At 35.9% G+C, this 22,083-nt stretch overlaps 1 protein-coding gene across 1 annotated transcript in view; it reads right to left on the reverse strand.

The window, feature by feature from the left end:
- Positions 1 to 22,083, reverse strand: part of LOC308640264 (tomoregulin-1) — a 94,342-nt gene that overhangs the window by 26,353 nt on the left and 45,906 nt on the right. Inside the window, exon 5 of the mRNA XM_081278462.1 lies at positions 19,364 to 19,460. Coding sequence (XP_081134588.1) covers positions 19,364 to 19,460 — 97 coding nt within the window. The remainder of the gene's footprint in view (positions 1 to 19,363; positions 19,461 to 22,083) is intronic.

The raw sequence follows: 22,083 nt of genomic DNA on the forward strand, positions 1-22,083 counted from the left end.
ATTGTTTTATGTCACTGCAGAAACCTTAAGCAATTTGAATGCAGGGCTATAATTTTATACAGATATTATTATTTCAATAGTTTCTCTTGAATTTTCATATTTAGATCAAAAATAATCAGGAGACATCAAATGTTAACATTGAAATTTTTGGCAAGATGACATAGTGAAAAGAAAACAAAATTATGTTATAAATACAAAGTCAAGAATCTAAATCCTAGTCCTACTCATAGTCACCAGATATATATTCAGATTCTTCCTCAAAGTCTTACTTTACCAATTTGTAAAACACAGACAATAAAAATATACCCCCTTCACCAAACAACTGAGATTTTTAAATAGAAAAGATATGTAATACGTAGAATACAAACCCCCAAAGTGCTTCCTAGCTACACTACTACTTGTGTGACTGGATATTCACAAACAGTAAAGTCTACATGGGAATCGGGGAAAAAGGCCAGATTCCATTTCTAGCAACATGTCGTACCAAGAACCTTTACTGACCCTCTTGCTGAAAATAATAGAAAATATTGGGTAAACCATTTTAAATGCACTCATTAGTTAGTAAGAAAGCCAGGAATATTCAGGGCAAAAGTTAAATGAAGAACAGAAAAGGTCAACTGAGCTCTCTATAGCTGATTTTCACCCAGAAGGATTTGCCAAAGTGGGTAAACTCAATTACAACTTTTTTGTTTTGACCCACCTAAAGTGGGGGGCGGGGTGGGTCTGGGACTCAAAAAGCTACAATCCTCAGCATGAGGTTGCCTTACTCCAAGTGAGTTGCATGTTCCAATGGGACTTTTGAAAAACTAAGAAGAAAAGAAAAAGCACTGCCCTGGGCCATGGCATTGAAGAGAGGCAAGAAAACATTTCTCCTGGGAATTCACAACCACAAACCAGACCTCACAAGGGTAATTACAATTTAAAATTCCATTTGGTTATTCTGAAAAACCTCAAGCTCAGAATTTATTTTAAGAGGTCAAGAACTGGAAGGAGTCCTAGGCAAATAACAAAATAATGCTCTATTCTTCTCTGGAGAAACCCAACTTTCAATGACTCTCCACAGTTACGGAGAAAAATAAATTTTCTGAGAAAAATAAGCATTAATCGCTCACATCCACACAAACAAAATAAATAAAAAAATAAACACCATATAGCAGAACAAACTAATTTTCAAAAGAACCAAACAGAACTCCCATGAATAAACAATGTATTACTAAAAACAAAAAATGTGAATGGCAGATTTAACAGCAGATTAGACAAATTAAAAGAGAATTGGTGAACTGAAAGACAGAGGAAATTGCTCAGACCAAAGTAGTCAAGGACATTGGACATACGAACAAAAGGTTAAGAGGCATAGAAAACAGTATAAAGAGCTCATAAAAATCCACAGTTGTATAGGCATTAAGAGAAATAAGAAGCAAAATATTTTTGGCAATTTCTCTTCAAACTATAAAACTTAAAAAAAAATTGTAATCTAAGTTTCTAAAAAGCCCAACAAATCTAAAACAGAATTAAAAAAAAAAAAAAAGAATCTACACACTGAATTATCATAGTGGAATTTTATACCAAAATAAGAGAATATTTTAAAAGTGACCAGAGAGAGAGATAACCTTCAAAAAAGTAAGAAGGAAAGCTACAACTGAATTTTAAAAGCAATACTGAGACCAAATTATTTACAGTCAAAAGATAGTGAAATAATACCTGCAATGTGCTAGATAAAACAGATTTTTATATGAAGAGAAATGTCAATCTGTGGTGACACAAAAAAGTGGGAAAAGGCATGAATATGTGGGTAATGTTAACAAAACACTCACAAAGACAATGATAGCACTCTGAGTAATTAGCTCTTTTAAAACAGGAAATTAAATGCATTACAATGATAGTATACAAGAGAGGTTGAAATTAAAATGTTTAAATAAAACAGACATTAATGAACTTAACACTGTGCTAATTTGAACATACATGATAAATTACTGAGATTATCTTGAAAAGCAGAATCTATTGTAAGGGTCCGGTGAACTTCGGAGGAAGAGACCACCAAGAGACCGGCTCATGCAACAGCAAAAGGGGATTTATTGAGGATCCAATCCAGCGTGCTGGGGCTCCAGGCTCACTCAAGAAGGGAGAGCGGCCAAGAGCCCCGAGCAGGGGTTGAGCAGTGCTTAAGTACACTTTTTTAGGGAGGGCAGGAACTTTACATGCGTCATGGTCCCCTTTAACAAATCATCATATACCGCGGGAAAATCAAACAACAATTCCCAAACATGATTAGTACATTCATTGGCGGGAACAGGTCGGGCAGGAGTGATAGGTCAGTCCTAAGAAAGGGGGTACATTCAAACTGATTGGTTTGGGCCCTGAATGCCTATGTGCCAAACTGCACAGGGCCCAGGTTATTTAACAACTAAATGGTCAGTACCGGGCATTGTCTTAACTGCCTCAGGAATTTCAGGTTCTGTGTGCAGTTCAGAAACTTTACAATACCTAGTCCTTTACATTTTAACTCAGGCTTTGCAGCTTAGAAACTTTACCCTTTCACTATCATTTTGAAACTAATAGGGAAAATGATTTTTTTTTAGGCAAAAAAGGAGAAAAAGATAAGACAAAAGCACAAAATATTAGGAAAAAATCAAAATGCATCATTCGTTATTCATGATATATTTAAAGAACTAATTTTTATAGTTAAAATTACAAATATAGGCTAGGTAAAGAGTCAGAAGCCAGCTATATGATGCTTATAAGACACATGTTAAGATGTAATAATATAAAAAAAATTGAAAATAAAAGCATAATTAGAAATACCACAGCTAGTACGGTTATATTAAATATCAGACATAAGAGACTTCAAGGCAAAAAGAATTAGGAGAAATAAAGACAGTTCCTTCATAAAGTGAAACATTATATTCACCAGAAAAATAATTATAAACATTTTAGAGTTAAACAATGAACATTGACAAAATAACAATGAAATACCTCTCTAACTCATCAAATAGATAAAATATCAGTAAAACTGAAATCTCTGCAGATGAAATAATTTGATGCTGAGATCTGCTTAAATACTTCCCCCCAAAAAAAGAAGTGAAGAGGGGGAAAAAACGATGAAACAAAATTGGACTTTTTGAAGATGAGTGATAGATATATGGGGAAGGGTCCACCTTCATCTTATTTTCCTTTTCTATGTCTTTGAAGACTTCTTTAACTTTTCATAAAATAAAGGTGTAAAAGGCAAAAAGTATAAAGATTTAGGAGAGCAAACAAGAGACTGACTGACTTTGAAATAAAGAATGTCTCATACAGAATATAAACACAAGCTACAAACAAAAAATAATTATAGCCCATATAACCAAAAAAATTATCCATAATACATAAATATAAATCAGTTTTTAAAAGAAGATGTAATCAAAAGGGAATGGGGGAGGATAAGAAATAACCAGGAATAAAAGAAGCATTTAAGAAGAATGTATATGAAAAGATCTACTCATTAATAATTAAGAAAATGAAAATTAAAAACCACAAAGAAATGTATACAGACTCACCAAATTGGCAAAAATTGAGAACAAGGACAATAAGTGTTGACAAGGATAAGGAGCAGAGGTAGATTCCTACTCTCTACTGGTACAACCACATTGGAAAACAGGCATTACCATGAAGTAAGGTAAACCATACTTGCTCAACAACTGCAGAGTCAGACAAGGCCCTTGAAATTCTCTTATACAATAAGATTATTCATGAGAACAAAAGACTGGAAACAATCTAAAAATCCATCTATAGTAAATGGACTGTAAAAGTATATGGTACAAACAACTAAATTCAACAAGCAGTAAAAGTGAATGGGTCACAGCTATGTACTTCAACATAAACAAATCTCAAAAAACCTAACACCATGCTAAAAAGGTAAAAAAGAATGCATTAATATGCTTCTTTTTATCCAAAATTTAAAGTCAATCAAAGCCAAACACTATTTTATTAAGGGATCTATCTTAATATAAACATATTAAAACTATAGGGTAAAACTATAAAGATAACAAGGAAATTATTTACAGAATATTGGTGGGTGAGAGAAAAGAACAAGGAAGACCCTAATGTATTGATAAAATTTTATTTCTTGGCTTAGAAGGCAGGATTTACATCTAAGTCTGTTTTGCATATTAAACCAAACATAAATTTTCATACAGTTTTGAACATCTGCTATGTTTTACAATTAAAATTTTCAAGCACCTGAAAAAAATTTAGTTTATAAGAATAACATTATAACAATGTACCAAAAGTTTAATTTCTAGAAAACAAGAGGAAAAAGAGGAGCCAGAGATCATAGTTCGAAGTCAGCTAACCAGCTAATCTGGTGAGTTCGAGATAAGAGAAAGGGGCAAAGGCAAATTGAAAAAATAACCAACTATGAGTGGGTGAAAACATACGTACAAATATTTAGGAGTTTAGAAAAGGAGTTTAGAAAGTCATTTATTCCAATCTTGCATCCCATGCAGGGCTCCCCTGAGCAATCTCTATAACTACACTGTCTAATAACCCCTGCCAAAGCATGTAGTGATGGGCAGCTGGATATCTCATCAAGGCAGGACATATTTCATGGTTGACTTAAGCTGTTCCTTGGGGCTAAGCCTCAAATCTGCATCCTAATGACTTTCATCCATTGACTCTGATTCTGGCCTCTGAATCTACATGTAAAAAGTATCTTCCAGGACTGCCCTTTAAATATTCAGAGATGATCATCATTTTGCACATAGATTTTCGCTTCTCAGGACCAGATTTCCCAGATTATTCAGTGATTCATTGTTGTAGTGTCCAATTCCCACCATTCTGTTTACCCTCCACCTTCAGTATCTCATAATACATGAGGCAAGGACAAAATACTACCACAGTACAGGAAAACTATTCCCTTAATTGTTCTGGATATGCTAGCTTTCCTGGTAACCACACAAATTTAGGCTCATTTTGAGGTTTTTCAAACATACTCAAATTTGTAAATATGGTCTGCAAAACATAACCACTCTACTTGGGAACTCAGAGATACATGTACCTCTGTCAAACTTTAGATTGTTTCAGTATATTCAATCTTTTGAGCTCCAGTTCTGTCATTTAACATCTCTCCTAGATTGATATATTTGTAATTTTGACAAGACTACCTCATAGTTTTATCTAAGTCATCAATAAAAGCACTGAACAGAAGAGGATAAAGACAGGGCCATATATCATGTCATTAGAAACCTAACGTCAACATTTCTAGAAAAATTAAGCCATTACTGAACATGTTTTAAGAAAAACTGGGGCTGAGAGTGTGGTTCCATAGTAGAGGGCTTGCCTAGCATGTATGAGACCCTGGGTTCAAGCCCCAGCACCACAGTAAAAATAAATACATACATACATTCAAGTAGACATACATACAAATGAACAAAATGCTATTACCCAGCTAGAAATGTTACCTATTATTTGACCTGATGTACACCAAACCAATTTAGTGAATATCTTGCTTAGATTCATAGATACTATAATTAAAGCTCAGCTCTGATACAGTAAATCTTATTTCACCATCAAAAAAGAAAATGAGGGCTCAGGGTATAGCTCAGTGGTAGTGTTTGCCTAGCATATGTGAGGTCCTGGGTTCAATCCCGAGCATTGCAGGAAAAAGAAAAAGAAAAACAAAGCGCGATTTGTTCTTGGTAACCCCATGCTGTTACCAGAAACTTCAGTATGTGCTCAGAAACAGAGCCAATAAAACAGAAGACTTGAAAGAAATGTAATGATGAAAGGTCATTGAGGTTCAAAGATCACGACTTGTGGAGCACCAAATTTAATAATAATGCTTTTTGTATTAAATGTCCAAAGGTCTTTCCCATTACTTGAACAAAGCTTGAAATACTAATTCAATTATGAAACCTCCTGGCTTACAATTTACCAAGGAAAGGTCCCACTTCTCTTTTTTTGTTGTTTTTCTACTTTTCCAGTTTCTTCTCTTCAAGGATTAGTGTAAGTGGGGTGGGGGTGTCCACATGACAATGACTTGCATTTACAAATTTTCCTGAGTCCTATAATACAATCCAAGATCAATAATTTTTTAAAAATGATACTGCTACTAAAAAATGGGCTTCCTAAGATTCAATCTACTTTTTGCACTAAGGGACAGTATTTCAGAGTGTCTATATGGGGTCTTAATATACACATATTAAGGTTTCATTTCTGAAATGCCACATTTGTAGCACAAATAAACATAACCTGATCTGTATACCGACTGTTATATTTTACAGAGCCCATGCTCATTTTCATTTAGAAAATAGTGAATTAATATATCAAAATAATACAAGGTTTCTAATTACCTCCCAAATCTCCAAAATTACTTTATTGAACATCAAGTCTAAAAATGTTTGTGCATTAAGGATTAATATTGCTGGGCGCAGTGGCATATATCTGTAAACCCAGCAGCAGCTCAGGAGGCTGAGGCAGGAGGAGGCTCATGAGTTCAAGGCAAGCCTCAGCAAAACTGCCAACTCAGTGAGACCCGGTCTCTAAATAAAATACAAAATAGGACTGGGGATGTGGCTCAGTGGTCAGTGCCCCTGAGTTCAATCTCAGGTATCCAAACCAAGACTAATACCAATGATGGTTATTCTAGTGGCCTGTGAGCAGGCTGCTGTGAACTTGTAAAATGAGACTAGCAGAAGAGAGGAGATTAAGCAAAGAAACAGACAAAATTAACTACAAAAAGCAATCTAGTAAAGTTAACAGATTTTTCTGGTAAATTCTTCAGAGAAAGGTAACCAAAGGAATGATGCAGAAAAGGAAAGTTCTTCTTTACTTTCAACATGCCTCAAGGAATGGGAAACTTTTAATGATACAATCAAGTAATTGAGGGAAGGGGATAAAACCAAAGGCTTTATGAAGTAAAACAAACTTCTTGTTTGTAGAAAATCAATGGAGAACAGAGATAGAAAACCAAAATCAAGGGAAACCCTGCACAGAAAACCAAAAGGTGAAGAATATGGAGAAACAACAAAAGAAAAAGGAGTTTCAAAGATGTAACAGGGGAGAAAGAATAAAGCTCAAACCAAAATAAAGGCATCAGTATTTAAAAATATTGATGAGTGGTTTAAGGTGGGGGCTGGCAAACTACAGACCAAGGCCTAGTTTCGTACACCTCTAAGCTAAAAATGAGTTTATGTTTTTTAAAGGGGGCAGGTTTAACAGAGACTACATATGGGATGCAAAGCCCAAAGGTTGTGCCATCTGACCCTTTACAAAACATTTGTAGGCAAAACTGGCGATGGCAATCCAATAGAAATGATGGCTAGTGAAAGAATCGCAGAATGATTTCAGGACCAAGAAAGGGCTCTATAACAAAGAGAAGACACTGTCACTCTGGTAAGAAGAAACAATACGCACTTGTTTTAAAAAACGGCACTGTTTGTAGTGGGCACTGAGCTCATCGAGAAAAAGCCTTGAATAAAAGTGTGAGAAAGACTGCTCCTGGGTGGGATGGCACCCTTACGTCTCGTCTCGTTCTAAGAACTGTGTGAACCAACCATCACCACTGCTTCCTATGGCATCTGAGGAAAGGTAATTAAATTGGCATCTTAAGTCCAGCTCAGGGACACAATCAGCATGGAGGAAAATACTAGTCTGCAGAGACCACAGATATTACTGATTACGGTGATTACAGGTGTCTGCAGGCTAGCAACATTGGCAAAGAGCAGGATGCTCACAACACAGAAAGGTGCACTCAAGTGAAAAGAAATCACTCTAGTATAAATATGCCAGATCCAAAACATTTAACAACCATTTACCCTGCACCTACAGTGTGGGTATAGTCACATTGGCCTCATTTAATACGACGACTACAAATTATCAGTAGGGAAATTGAACATGAAAAAGTTTAAAAGCCCAAGATCAAAAGCCAATGATTGGCTGGGACTGTATTTTCTCTATGCATTACAATTGTGACCAAACACCTGAACATGAGAATCGCCAAATAGTTATATTAAGAAAAATCCTTCCCCTAATCTGCCTTATCTTTTCTCTCCAATCACCAGGTACACTCACCTTAGGGATTTTTCCCTTCTTCCCACAGTTTCCCCAGATGTCTATCTGATTCAATCCCTCACCTGTGTCTTCTCTCAAATTTTACAAGAATGGTTGAAAAGTAAATCACTGTTAGAAGAACAACAATGGGAATAAAATCCAATGAAAACAGAAGGAAAAATATATATCAGCAGAAATAAAAATGGTTACAACAGAAAAGATCAATAACGTCTATTGAACAAAGATTTAAATCAACAAAGCAGGATGAAAAGAAAAAAGAAAAGGGAAGAGAAAAAAACACCGGAAAGGAATTAAAAATTCAATGAAGATTCCAATTTAAAAGATAATAAAATATTATCAAAAATCAACTTTATGGGCTGGGGATGTGGCTCAAGTGGTAGCGCGCTCGCCTGGGATGCGTGCGGCCCTCGTTAGATCCTCAGCACCACAAACAAAGATGTTGTGTCCGCCGAAAAAAAAAAAACTAAACAATAAATATTAAAAATTCTCTCTCTCTCTCTAAAAAAAAACATTTATTAAAAAAAATCAACTTTATTCTACCAAGCTTGAAAACCAAACTATGTGAAATGAGTAACTTTACAAATATATTATTATTTGACCAAATATATTTGACCAAAAGAAGAAACAGAGCACTGGCGCACACCTATAACCCCAACAGCTCAGGAGGCTGAGAAAGGAGATCACAAGTTCAAAGACAGCCTCAGCAACTTAGCAGGATCCTAAGTAAGTTAGTGAGACTTTGTCTCAAAAAATAAAAGGGGCAGGGGAGGTGGCTCAGCAGTTAAGCACCTCTGGGTTCAATCCTCAGTACCAAAAAAAAAAAAAAAAAAAAAAAACGAAGGAGAAGAAGAAGAAATGAAATTGAATGGTACTACAGTCCTTAAAGAAATTAAATTAGTTGTTTAAAAAAGATCCCTTTGTTAGGCAATAGGCAGATGTGGATAGTGGGAATATGAGGTTAAGCCAATAATTTAATAAAATGGGCCCACTGTGCTGATTCCCACATGCTTCCTTTTCTAAGAAGCAATTTACCTGCATCCCTGCCCCACCGAGGTGGACAGGGTATGTCACATTCCTAAGGAAACTACCTGTTCACTGCAGGAGAAATGCAGGCCCAAGATAATGTTGATAGGAGGAACCCAAGTTACTCTGAAGGAGAAGACTTTTGTGACCCCATCCTGAAACTCTGGGAGGTAAGAATAGTTCCTCCTAACCATAAAAAATCCAGTTAGAACCAGTCAGCCTGGACCAAGGTGACCTGGCCTTGCCATGACAGTGGGGACTTAAAAATCTGATGTCACTCTCCTGTCAGTCAAAAGTCAAGAGGTGGAGCTGAGAAGGACTCTCTGGAAACTCCTCTTGGATCCCCAATAAAATTGGAGTGCCAGAGAGGCATGTTGTCCCTCTCCTCTATGAGAGAACCCACTCTCTCCTCCCATGAAAGTGTCCCCTTTTCCTTTTCCCTAGCCCTTCAATAAACTCATTCCTATTACCAGTCAGAAGTCTTTCTGACATGATCACAAGAATTGGGGTTTGAAGAGGGGGTCTTCGTGGTGCCTCAGTTTCTTGGAAGGCCACAGCTCCGTAACCCCATAAAGATAGATAGCATCAGGCCCAGGCAGTTTTTAAAAAACAATTCATGAACACATTCATTCCAATCATTCAATATGTAGATAAAATTTATTCTATCCTTACAAAAATCAACCAGAGACTAGAAAGAAATATTCCCTGATTCTTTTTAAAAGATCACATAATATTAAAAAATTAAAATTACAAATTATAACACTGAATAAAAGCAACTAAAAGACACCCATGAGTCCAAAAGTAGGAAAACAAAAAGAGTCATTACTATAGAATAAATAACACAGAAAAATAGGATGCTATAAAAAATGAGAACTCCGAACAGAAATGAGCTTTTAGAAATTAAAAATTACAACAGAAATTAAAAACTCAAAAAGAAATGGAAAATAAAGCTGAGAAATATCTTTCAAATAGTACAACAAAAATTTTGTAAAATAGAAATTAGGAGAAAAAAGATAGGCAAGTTAGAAGACTACTCTAGGATGTCCAACATCCCAAGAAGAGGAGAACCAGGAACAGAAAGGAAAGAAAAATCATCAAAGAACTAATGGCTACAGGGATGTAACTCAGTCATGGAGCACTTGCCTAGCAAGTGCACAGCCCTGAGTTCAATCCCGTACTGAAGAACAACCAGAAAAAAAAAGAAGAAGAAAGAAAAGGAGGAGAGGAAAAGAAAAAACTAATGAAAGAAAATTCCTAAAAACAGAAGTCAATTAAGGACCTAGAGAAGGGTATACTACTATGACATTTCATTACACTGAGGACCAAAAGATTTTCTATACTTCAGGAAAACAGATAGGGAAAAACCAAATTATACACAAAGAATCAGAAATCATAATGGCTTCAGACTTCAACAGCAACACAGAAGGAAAATAGAAATGCTTTCTCAATGCTGAAAAAAATCATCTCATCCAGAATCATGCTCTTGCCAAGTTATAATCAAGCATTAGTAGAACATAAACATGTTCACATATACAAAAACGCTTTCAAACATTTGGTCTCTAAAGTTTTTAAATTCTGTAACTTTTCTCAAGAAGCTACTAGAAGAGGTAATAAAATGGGAGGGTAAAAAAAAAAAAACACAGAATCCTACCACCCTAAGAGAGAAGTAAAGGAATTTCTGGGATGATACTTGTGTTACAATAGAGTCTGTTTTCCTAGTTCCTGGCATAGAGCTCTGAAAACCCTTGGAATTACCTGAGTGATAGAAGAATCTGACTTCAAGATTCTTCTAAGTGCTGGACCCAGGGTCTCTGGTATACAGGTATATTAGGTATACAGGTATCCCTTAAATTGCATGTATGTTTTAAACAATTCTGTAGCAATGTACATTTTATAATTAAAAATTTAAATAAAATACAAAACTGAAGATGAATTGTGCTATGGTTACTTTTTAAAAAGAAAAGACAAAGAATATATGTACATATATGCTTGCAAATGCATAAAATCCTCCTAAGGAGATTAAACAAGAAAGATCACAATGACTGCCTCAGTGAAGACGAGTGAGTGCCTGGGAACAGGGTGGGAGAGAGACCTTTCACTGTACTAAAGGAACAAAGCGAAATGAATAAAGCTTTTCAATATCTAACTGTGAATTTCAATAGCATAAATGCATACATACATAAGTAAATAAATGAATAAATGAAATTGCTTCTATTATTGAGCTTTATGATTTTGGCAAATCATAGCTCCAAGTTTTTAAAATAAGGAAAATACCTTATAACACTACTAACAGAATCAAGACTTCTAAAATGCCATTTGAAATATATTCAAATACTGTGCACAACTGGAAGGTATTGTGATTACTGAAAAACATCCATACATTCTCCTCCCTTCCTTTCCCTCCCTTCCTTTCTTCTTATTCTACATAGAAAGCACCATTTTTTTCCCTCAGTTTATTTAGCAGTTAGGAAAACATTAGCCTAAGCTAATTCATGCCGAACTATTTAGATTTAACAAACTTCTAATGAAGCCTGCAAAAAGTTCCATATAATACTAACTATCTCTTTTTCAATAATATCGAATTGTACTGAGCAGCTCTAAATGAGTAAAACCCAATTTTTAATTGTCACTAATTTAACAAAGACATATAAGGGAGCCTACCCCTAAGCTACAAACCTTATAGTAAGTTCACCCAATACAGAAATCAGCAAGACAAAGTGCCTGCCCTCAGGGAGCCTGGTCTGTTTAGTGAGGCCAACAGTATATAAAAAATGCCACACCGAAAGTTATTTACCAAAACCAAGGAAGAACAAAGAATGTGGTCCTGATGACCACAGAAGAAAGCAAGATAGGCTTCCCCCTCTGGGATGTAAGTCATACTGCATCTAAGTCTAGAAGGAAAAGGAGTTGAACAAGCAAATAAAGAGGGATGAAACTCCAGGCAAAGAAAATATCATGGCAAAGTGGCCAAATAGGTTACAGTGCATTAAGAAAACTGCAGGAGGTTGTGGGGATGTGGAATTTTACGTTTTAAAGACAAATCTCAAAAGAAATCTTTACTGAGCAGGGCATGGCCCACACCAGTAATCTCAGAGACTCAGGAGGCTGAGACAGCAGAGAATCTCAAGTTCAAGGCCAGCCTGTGCAACTCAGTGAGACCCTATCTCAAATAAAAAAAAAAAAAAAAAATTAAAAAGTGGACTGGGGATATAGCTCAGTGGTAAAGTGCCCTGGGTCAATCAATCCCCAGTACAAAAAGGAGAAGAAGCAGAAGAAGAAAAAAGAAATCTTTACTGGCATCTGTCATGAACTACAGAACTTATTTCTGGACAAAAGAACCTGTCATTACTAACAAACATCCAGATTATACTTTGGACAAAATAATATTTAATAATGTTTATTTTCTGTTCTCAGAAAAATACAAAATTATGTTTCCATTATAATCTAAGGGGCCACAGAAGGAAATCATTAAACCTAAATAATTTTAAAAGCCTATTATTATATGTATCTAGAATAATGCAATACTAAATAACAATTACTGTCACTTCTGATTAGAAAAAATACAGCAGAAAGAATAGAAAATGATAGAGAAGGTACTGCTTTGGTTCTTTTTTTTTTTTTAAGCATATAAAGCTTCCAAAAAGAAGGATATTTTGTAGGATACAAATGTGTTGCATTAGTCTTGTTTTAAAAGGGAAAGAATTTTGTTGGAACTTTTAGGCAGAGATTCATCAGACTGTAATACTGTCCAGGAATCTGTCCAAAACAGAAAATGGCACCACAAATGACAAAAATGCCCAGCAGGTGAATTAAGCTGCTTATCAATGTTGTCTGTCACACTGCATACCTATATGATTCTCAGATATTTATATCGCTGGGGGGGGGGGGGGGAACAGCAGCTCCAAAGAGGAGATTACATCAAAGAGGCAGAACAGCAGAGCCCATTTCCATAAAGCACACCACAAAGTTCAAAAGGAATAATTGGAGGGTTTTTATAACTCACCTGTACTGGCATTATGCCTGATGGTTCTACAGATTCCTCAAACCATTCCTGGGCAGGGATTTAGGTCAGGTATATAAAAGATACTGATGTGAAGGAGTCCTATGATTATGTGGCCCCACTGTCCAGAGAAACAGCTGGTGGCTATCTTGCAGCAATAACTTCCGCCTTGGACAGATTAGAAATACTGTTTAGAAAAAGTGGGGTATGGTACTAAGAACATATGGTTTAAGAAATATAAAGTGCTGGACGGGAGGAGCTCTTTTCAAGTTTCAAGACTTGGCAGAAAGTCTATTCACTATACTTCACCATGGACACAGTGGAATACTGAAACCCTTCTTCGCAAGAGTCATATTTCTTGGAACACTACCTACCTACTTCTAAATATAAATATGAAAGGTAAGTAGTTATGGATACAGCTGTTCTAAGCCTACAATACCACTGGAGAAACAGTATGTTTCAGGAAGAAACAGGGAGAAACCTCATAGAAACAAAAATAAAATAAATTATAAGTGAATGAAAATAATCACCAAGTGGACAAAAGTGATAAATTATGTGCAACAAAGTTCATGCACTTAGCTGGTTGCAGTGACACACACCTGTAATCCCAGCAGCTTAGGAGGCTGAGGCAGAAGGATCCTGAGTTCAAAGCCAGCCTCAGGAACTTAATGGGGCCCTGAGTAACTTATCAAGACCCTGTCTCCAAATAAAAAATTAAAAAGGCTAGGGATGTGGCTCTGTGGTTGAGTGCCTCTAGGTTCAATTCCAGTACCCCTCCCCCTCCCAAAAAAAGTTCATGCACTTGGCTCCTAAGAAACCATATAGTCTCATTTTACATTTATAACTTATTTCTACATTAGATGTAGTTATTACAAGTCTACAGTTTCCTATTCAAAGGCAGAAAAGCAAATAAAAAGTTGGGGGCATCTAGAGTCAGGTTCACTAACAACACACACTGTCAACACCCAGAAACAGCAACTATGAGTCTGACACAGTAGCAACACTAAATTATTTTTAAAAAACAAATGTGAGAATTCAAAACACAAAGCAGAATTGCTTCAGTACAGTAATGAAACAACCACACCAGGAGCCTCTGAGAACATCACCATATCACACATATGTACTTGACACAATGGGTGCTCTGGTCCTCCTGTTTAATAGGAAGGCATTCAGGCTCTCCTGAGCTTACCTTAACCTATAAAATCAAGATAATACTTCTCTACCTGCCTACCAGACAGACCTGACAGCAAGAGTGGGAGGGGACCATGAAAAAAATGCTCTGAGAACTATAATACACTTTACAAATTTTAACATTAAGCAAGTTCAAGATCAGCCTCAGCAACTTAGTGAGAAACTGTCTCAAAAAATAAAAAGGGGTGGGGAATTAGCTCAGTGGTAAATGTTCCTAGGCTTAACCCCAAGTACAAAAGAAAAGAATATGTTAAAATTTAACCAAGTGTGGTGGTGTACACCCATAATCCCAGTGACTCAGAAGGCTGAGGCAGGAGGATCACAAGGTTCAAGGCCCATCTCAGTGAGACCTTGTTCTAAAAATAAAAAGCAAAAAGGACTGAGGATGTAGCTCAGTGGTAATGCATCCCTGGGTTCAATCCATAACACCCCTGCCAAAAATTGTACATATTCATATATATGTATATTAGAATATGATATATTTAATAAGGCAAGAAAGCACATAATATATTTAAATCAAATTTCATTAAAATAGCTAAATGAAAAACATGGTTATTAGTCTTTTTTGGTACACATGATGGTAGAGTGTATTTTGAAATATTTTACATACATGGAATATAACTTATTCTAATTAGGACCCCATTCTTATGGTTGTACATGATGAGCGGCACTACTCTTAATAACAAAAAATTAATTTACATGGCACCCAAAATGCTGAAGTTTTTTAAAACTTAATTATTAAGGACAAAAACTTTAAATCAAGAGAAAAATATAAGTTTCTCTTTGGAAACTAGATGGGTTATATAGCTTTTCTTCTGATAGGAAGAATATTTCTTTTTCAAAATGAGAAAATACAAAATATTTTTAGTGGATGTACCCATATACAAAAATCTAGTCGGGCACGATGGTGCACACCTGTAATTCCAACAGCTTGGGTGGCTGAGGCAGGAAGATCACAAGTTCAAAGCCAGCCTCAGCAACTTGGCATCTCAAAATAAAAAATAAAAGGGGCTGAGAATGTGGCTCAGTGGTTAAGTTCCCCTGGGTTCAATCCCCAGTACCAAAAAAAAAAAAAAAAAAAAAAATCATATGCAAAAATCTAACATGATGTGCAACAAAACACACACACACACACCCCCTAATGTAGTTACATTCTAGAGCACTATTTTTTTTTTTAAAGAGAGAGTGAGAGAGGAGAGAGAGAGAGAATTTTTAATATTTATTTTTTAATTCTCGGCAGACACAACATCTTAGTTTATATGTGGTGCTGAGGATCGAACCCGGGCCGCACGCATGCTAGGCGAGCGCGCTACTGCTTGAGCCACATCCCCAGCCCTCTAGAGCACTATTTTATAAACCATTGGTGATAATCACTAGTGGATTATGAAGTCAATTTAGTGGATCACTATGACCTTTTTTATCTTGCATGGTACTAGGAATCAAACCCAAGACCTTGAGCATACCAGCCAAATACTCTACTACTAAGCTACATCCTCAGCTCTTTTTATTTTATTTTGAGACAGGGTCTTAATAAGTTGTCCAGGCTGACCTAAAACCTCAATTCTCCTACCTCAGCCTCCTAAGTAGTTGGGATTACAGGTGTGTACCAGGGAGACCGGCTTCTACAAACATTTTTTAAGAAAATAGGAAAGGAAATATTCAAGTGCACCGTATTTAATAAAGGTATCAATCCACAGAACATTGTTGTTCTTAACACATATTAGCACTATGTGTATATGTACAAAAGTGCTGGGTAATAAGGTCAATGCCTTTCTTACATGAGGCATAGTCAAAAAGTCTGAAAGTCATTTGGATTCTAGATGGCAGCTGAGGACTATGAAAAGCACTAGTTCTTAGAATGACCAGGAGATAGGAAGTTAAAAACCTCACAGCTAGGACCAGGTCAGCTGGATGGAGAGGAGGGCAATGTTATTTTTAAAATTTTTTCAGGCATTCTGGTACTTGTTATTCATCCTCATTCCAGCCCCCATTCCCTATGCTTGTGTTCTACAGCACAGCAGAGTGACTAAGTGCTTAATAATCTATTATATATGTCACAAAGAATTAGAAGAGGGGAGCTCAAGGCTCCAAACATAAAAAGTGCTAAGGAGACAAGAATGCTAATTACCCTGATTTGATCAATACACACTACGTCCATTTACTGAAGTATTATACTACACCCCATAAATATGTACAAATATTACGCATTAATTTAAAGTTGAGCAATTTTTTTAAAAAGAGAGCGAGATCACTAACTGGCTACTCACTACTGGGGGAGTAGAAGAGGGAGACAAAAGTCAAGAGTGATGCAGTGTGAGGAGGTTTCAATCTACCATTGCTGGCTTTGAAGATGGAAGGGACCACAAACCAAAACATAAGGGCTGCTTCTAGAAGCTAGAAAGATTAAAGGCACAGATTCTCCCTGAGAGCCTTAAGAAAAGAATGTAGTGCTGCTGACACTTTGATCCCAGCTCAGAGACCAACCTGTGTCAGATTTCTACTCTACAGAACTGTAAAGCAATAATGCAGTTATTTCAAGCCAAAACACACAAAGCAACCCCCTGCCAAAAAAAAAAAAAAAAATTATCAGGAAGCTACCTTGAAGAAAGAAAGAAGCATTCTTTTCAGTAATTAAAAAAAAAAGACAACTTATGCAAATGAGGTCCAAAAAAAACATTGTCCTAAGTTTGTAAAAGATAGGAGAATCCACTCCATCAAAACCCTGGTTTTGGTCCTATTTCCTCATCTGTAAAATAAGATCAAACTAAAAGATCCTACCCAACCTTAATAATGACTCTGATGGCATTTATAATAATTCATGACAAGAGTGCTTAGTTTATAATAATAAAAAAATTTTTAAACAAAAAGTTTGCCTTTTTATATGACAATAAATAACATCTTAAGTAATAGGTTTACATATGAATATTTGAGTCTTAATGGCTAATGTCATATTTCTGCACACCTAAAAAGTCTAGCTAGCTAGTTAAAAATTATCCTTAGGTGATGATGTTACTTTTCACTTGGTGCCAATCATGGATAGCACAATGAAAGTACCTTGAAGGAGTTATATAACCTCCATATATCTTTCTTGTTGCTACGGTTCATTTAAAAGTTAAATTTTTAAAAATGATTGTTGAGATATATTTACATTGTTAAATTAACTGCAATCAAAATGTTTTATAGACTAAAAGGTTCAATATTCTTAAAATTTCCTTTTAAGATACAAAAGGAAATTCTATAGTAGAATTTAGTTTCATCCTTTATTTTCTAGTTGAAGGTATCAATGACTTCCTCAAGCTTTTTTGACTATTGTGTGGTCTTGACTGCGATCCCAGTCTCTGTGCTCCTTCCCTGATGGTAAGACCTATATGTTCCTTACTATCAGTAAGCCTTTCCTGGTCTATGCCCACTCCCTTGTACTTAGGGCCTGCATGTACAAGAATGAGAGCTACAGTTCTAAGATACGCAGAACTTAATGTATGTGTTATTTTAAGCCAAAACACATATATTATTAGTACCTAAAACAGAGTTGCTCTGATTGAGAATATGATACATTTTATGAGGCATTTATTCACATAAAGATGTGTATTTTGTCATACAGATATCATATTTGGGGCTACCTTTGCAACGAGCTGGAATCTGTTTTACTTCTAAGTAAAAGACCTCTAGCTCCTTCTATTTAGGAATGAAAAATGACAGCAGAGAAATACATAAAATAAGGCTGAATAGAGGTACTGTCAAAGGAATAAAAACAGACCAACAGAGCCAGCCAATCAATCATTGATAGCTATACTGTAGACTGCATACACACACACATACACACAACACATGGGTGTTTCATCATGCCATGAGTATAAATCAAGAGGAAGATATCTTTCATCTTTTCTTTCTTTTCATTCTAAAAGTCCATATTGCCCATCATCTCTCTTGCTCTACTGGCTAGTATCTGCTTGGAAAATTTTCTCCCAAATCAAATCACTCTGGTTGAACCGAGCAGACACAGGCCAGTCCAAATGACCCAAGGACAGAAATAGAGTAAATTCAGGTCTTACTGAATTCACTTCTCAATGAACTTGCTTATCTTTTGCCAAGTTTCACCTACACTGAACTATCAGGCATTTAATTTTACCAAATGCCATCCAAATAGTTGATGTTGTACCATAAATACTGAAAATGGAATGATCTTGATTTTTAATACTCCCTTTGGACATTAATGCTAATTAGATCTAATTACTACTATTTTGTGAAAGGCACTCAAGGGCTAAATAAAAGATGGGACTGGAAAATACACACCAAAAATATGTAAAAGTAAGGAAAAGAAAGTGCAAATCTCTGTAAAATAAATTTTGAAATATGCACTAAGGGGAAATGGAGGAAGTGAACAAGATCCATTTGTGCAATCAGGTCTTAAAGTCAGCAAACTTTTAAAATCAAACAAGCATAAAGCAGGCACTGTAGGAAAATGAAAGAAGGATGAAACTGGAAACAAGTGAACAGAATACTGATGAAAGGGAAACCAAACATGACTGTTGATAAATGTCTACATTATCACTATTCTACCAGAGAACCCCTATCTTCCAGGGAGTAAGCGGGAAACTGGACAATGCTTCTAGTCATTTTGTTCAGCCATAGTGAAGGCTGATCATGAGAAAAACAAAAATGTCAGCGGGGATTTGTAGAAACAATTTTTTACTTAACACACTGAAAATATGAAAAGATTTCTGTATAAAACTGAAAGAGAAGAAAAAGAGAAGTTGTTTTTGTTATAGATACTAATTAAAAGTGTAATAAGATAATTCAAAATTGCAGGTTGGGTATAAAATTAGCAGCTAGTATAAAATTAGCAGCTAGTATAAAATTATCAATGAAAAAAAACCACAGGTAATATCCAAAAACTATAAATGGATTTTCTGTCTAAAATATAACAAACTTATTTACATATCATATCAACTTAAAGAGAAAAGTCATTAAGACTAGCATTAAACTTAACAAATACATAAAGCACAAAATACACAGAACCAGGCAAATGATACCTTTCTGTAAATATAGCCATGCTAAGGACCAACCTCTAAGTTTATCCCTTTCCCTCAGTCAACTCACCCAACATTTTCTGCATCTTCATCACACTCAGCTTTATATTTGCAAGGTCCACACTTGGAGTGTTTTCTGTGAGCTTCTGCCCCTGACCCTTCCTCTTCTGCTTAAAAAGAGAAATTAAACTTTCAACCAAAAGTTGGGATCCTTTCCAGATACATTTCATGTTTTCATTACCCATTATCCTGTTTCTGGGGAAAAAATAGCCCCAGCTCTTGCAAAGAGTCACTTCCAAAATCTATCAATGCTGTTAATAATTAATACAATATAACCTGTAACACAAGTATTGTTGCTAGCAAAATAGATTTGGTAATGAATTGCTTTTAAAAGAATTACCTTGTGGGCTGGAATTGTGGCTCAGTGGTACAGTGCTTGCCTAGCATGAGTGAGGCGCTGGGCTCGATTTTCAGCACCACATATAAATAAATAAAATAAAGTCCACTGACAACTAAAAAAATATTTTAAAAAAAATTACCATGTGGGCTGGGGCTGTAGCTCAGTGGCAGAGGGCTTGCCTAGCATGTGTGAGGCACTGAGTTCAATCCTTAGCACCACATACAAATAAACAAAACAAAGGCATGGTGTCCATGTACAACTAAAAAAATTTTTTTTAAAAATTACCGTGTAACACTGAGTAAGAGAGAGGATTAAAAAGTAATTCTGGGTTTCATTCCTAACATACAACCCCCCAAAAGGCAATAAATTCAGTTCTGTAATTACCCTTCTATTGAAATAAATCTGTATAATGCTGGTTAGCAGAACAATGCTTGAAGACCACAGAATTTAATTTCCACCCTTTTCCTCACATTGTTTCATACCTGCCTTTCTAACTTCATTAAAAACCAATTCCAGAATTAAAACAAATATCTGTCTCCAAATTTTGAAAAGGAAAGGGGTCTTTTTATAAAGGACCTTTTCCCTTTGCCTACTTGGTCCCCTGGCACCTATGACCCAGCACAAAAAATAGCAGAAATACTAGCACTCAGCTCACGTCCCATACTTGAGGAGATCCTACATGCATGGGTCTCAACCTCAGTGGATCCATATCATGATAATCTCAGACTAGGCAGGGAATCAGCACTGAGGCCAATTTAACAATTTCAGTTCACTCAAGAGGTTTCTCAATTTTGTTCAGGAAAGAATACAATTCAAATGATATCAGTAAATAAGGTTTAAAAGGAAGCCAGGAATTGTGGTGCATGCCTGTGATCCCACCTGCTTGAGAGGTTGAGGCAGGAGGATGGCAAGTTCAAAGTCCAGCCTGGGCAACTCAAAATAAAACTTAAAAAGGTCTGGGGGTGTGACTCAGTGGCAGAGTGCTTGCTGAGCAGGCACAAGGCCCTGGGAGAGAGGAAAAAAAGAAAGGAAGAATAGAAAGAACAGAAAGGAGGAAGGGAGAAATTTTTAAAGGAAATACCATGCTAAGTATAAATACTTGCAGTCTTCCAATTTGGTGTGTTTGCCTGCACTCTAAGTAGAAATATTTCCAGGAAGATTTCAGAGATCATAATCCTAAGTAATTCTGAGGATTCAAAACATTACGAAATACTAGTGCCACCAATAGCTCACTAAGATTTATATATTAATTTGAGTAAACTACTAATCTTTCTAATTCATACTCCTAAAAAGGACCAACTTACCTCCTTAGAGTAAGATATCCAATACCATTTCATATTAGCAATTCCTGAAAACTATTCGCACTTCTTTTATCACAGGAACAAGAACAACTTTTTGACTGAATATCTGACCATAGGATCTAGACCTGATCTCTTAAAATCCTTTCTAGCTCTAAGATCTAGAAGTCATGGGCTGATCCTTCACACATTATAAAGCTTCTGCTTGAATATGTCCATTTATCTAGCTGTGCGCAGGGGCACACACCTGTAACCTACCCCAGCAGCTCAGGAGGCTGAGACAGGAGGTTTGGGAGTTCAAAGCCAGCCCCAACAACTTAGCAAGGCACTAAGCAACTTGGAGAGACCCTGTCTCTAAAACTACAAAAAAGGGCTAGGGGTTTGGCTCAGTGGTTGAGTGTCCCTGAGTTCAATCCCAAAAAAGTAAAAATAAAAATAAATCAAATTCATAGTTCAACAGCTTTAATCACTTTCTTTTTGGCTGAAGCTGCTATTCTTGAACTTCTTCATGAATTTTAGAAATCTATGAAATACAGAGTAAGTTGTAGTTTGGAATAGGGTTTCATGTCGTGTTGAATGATCATAACTTGAAAGAATATTTAATTTTGTTAACTAACTCATGCAAATTTTCCCAGCATGAGTGTTCTTTTACTGTATCCTCATAGTACTTCAAACATTATTTTTCATACAAGAGATAGAATTAAAACCTCACTAGACTGTGAAATAGTTTAGTCATTCTTTTTTAATTTTCTTTGTTGCTGACCTTTATTTATTTATATGTGGTGCTGAGAATTGAACCTTGTGCCTCACATACACTAAGCAAGTGCTCTACCACTGAGCTACAACTCCAGCCCCTAGGTTTAGTCATTCTTAATTCTGACCATTTAAATTCTATTAGTTGCTACTGCCAAATATTAATTTGCTCATATATTTGTAAAATAAAAATTAAAACGTTAGAAAATTTTAAGGGTTTAAACTCTAAATTTCACTGGAACTATTCTATTAGTTCTCTCTTTTCTATACAAAACTCACTCTGAGTATTATGACCCTGTACCTTAAAAATTCCTAATGATAGAGCTGGGCGCAGTGACA

This window comes from Spermophilus citellus (assembly GCF_964194105.1).
Source record: "Spermophilus citellus genome assembly, chromosome: 2".
In the NCBI taxonomy this organism is placed as follows: domain Eukaryota; kingdom Metazoa; phylum Chordata; class Mammalia; order Rodentia; family Sciuridae; genus Spermophilus; species Spermophilus citellus.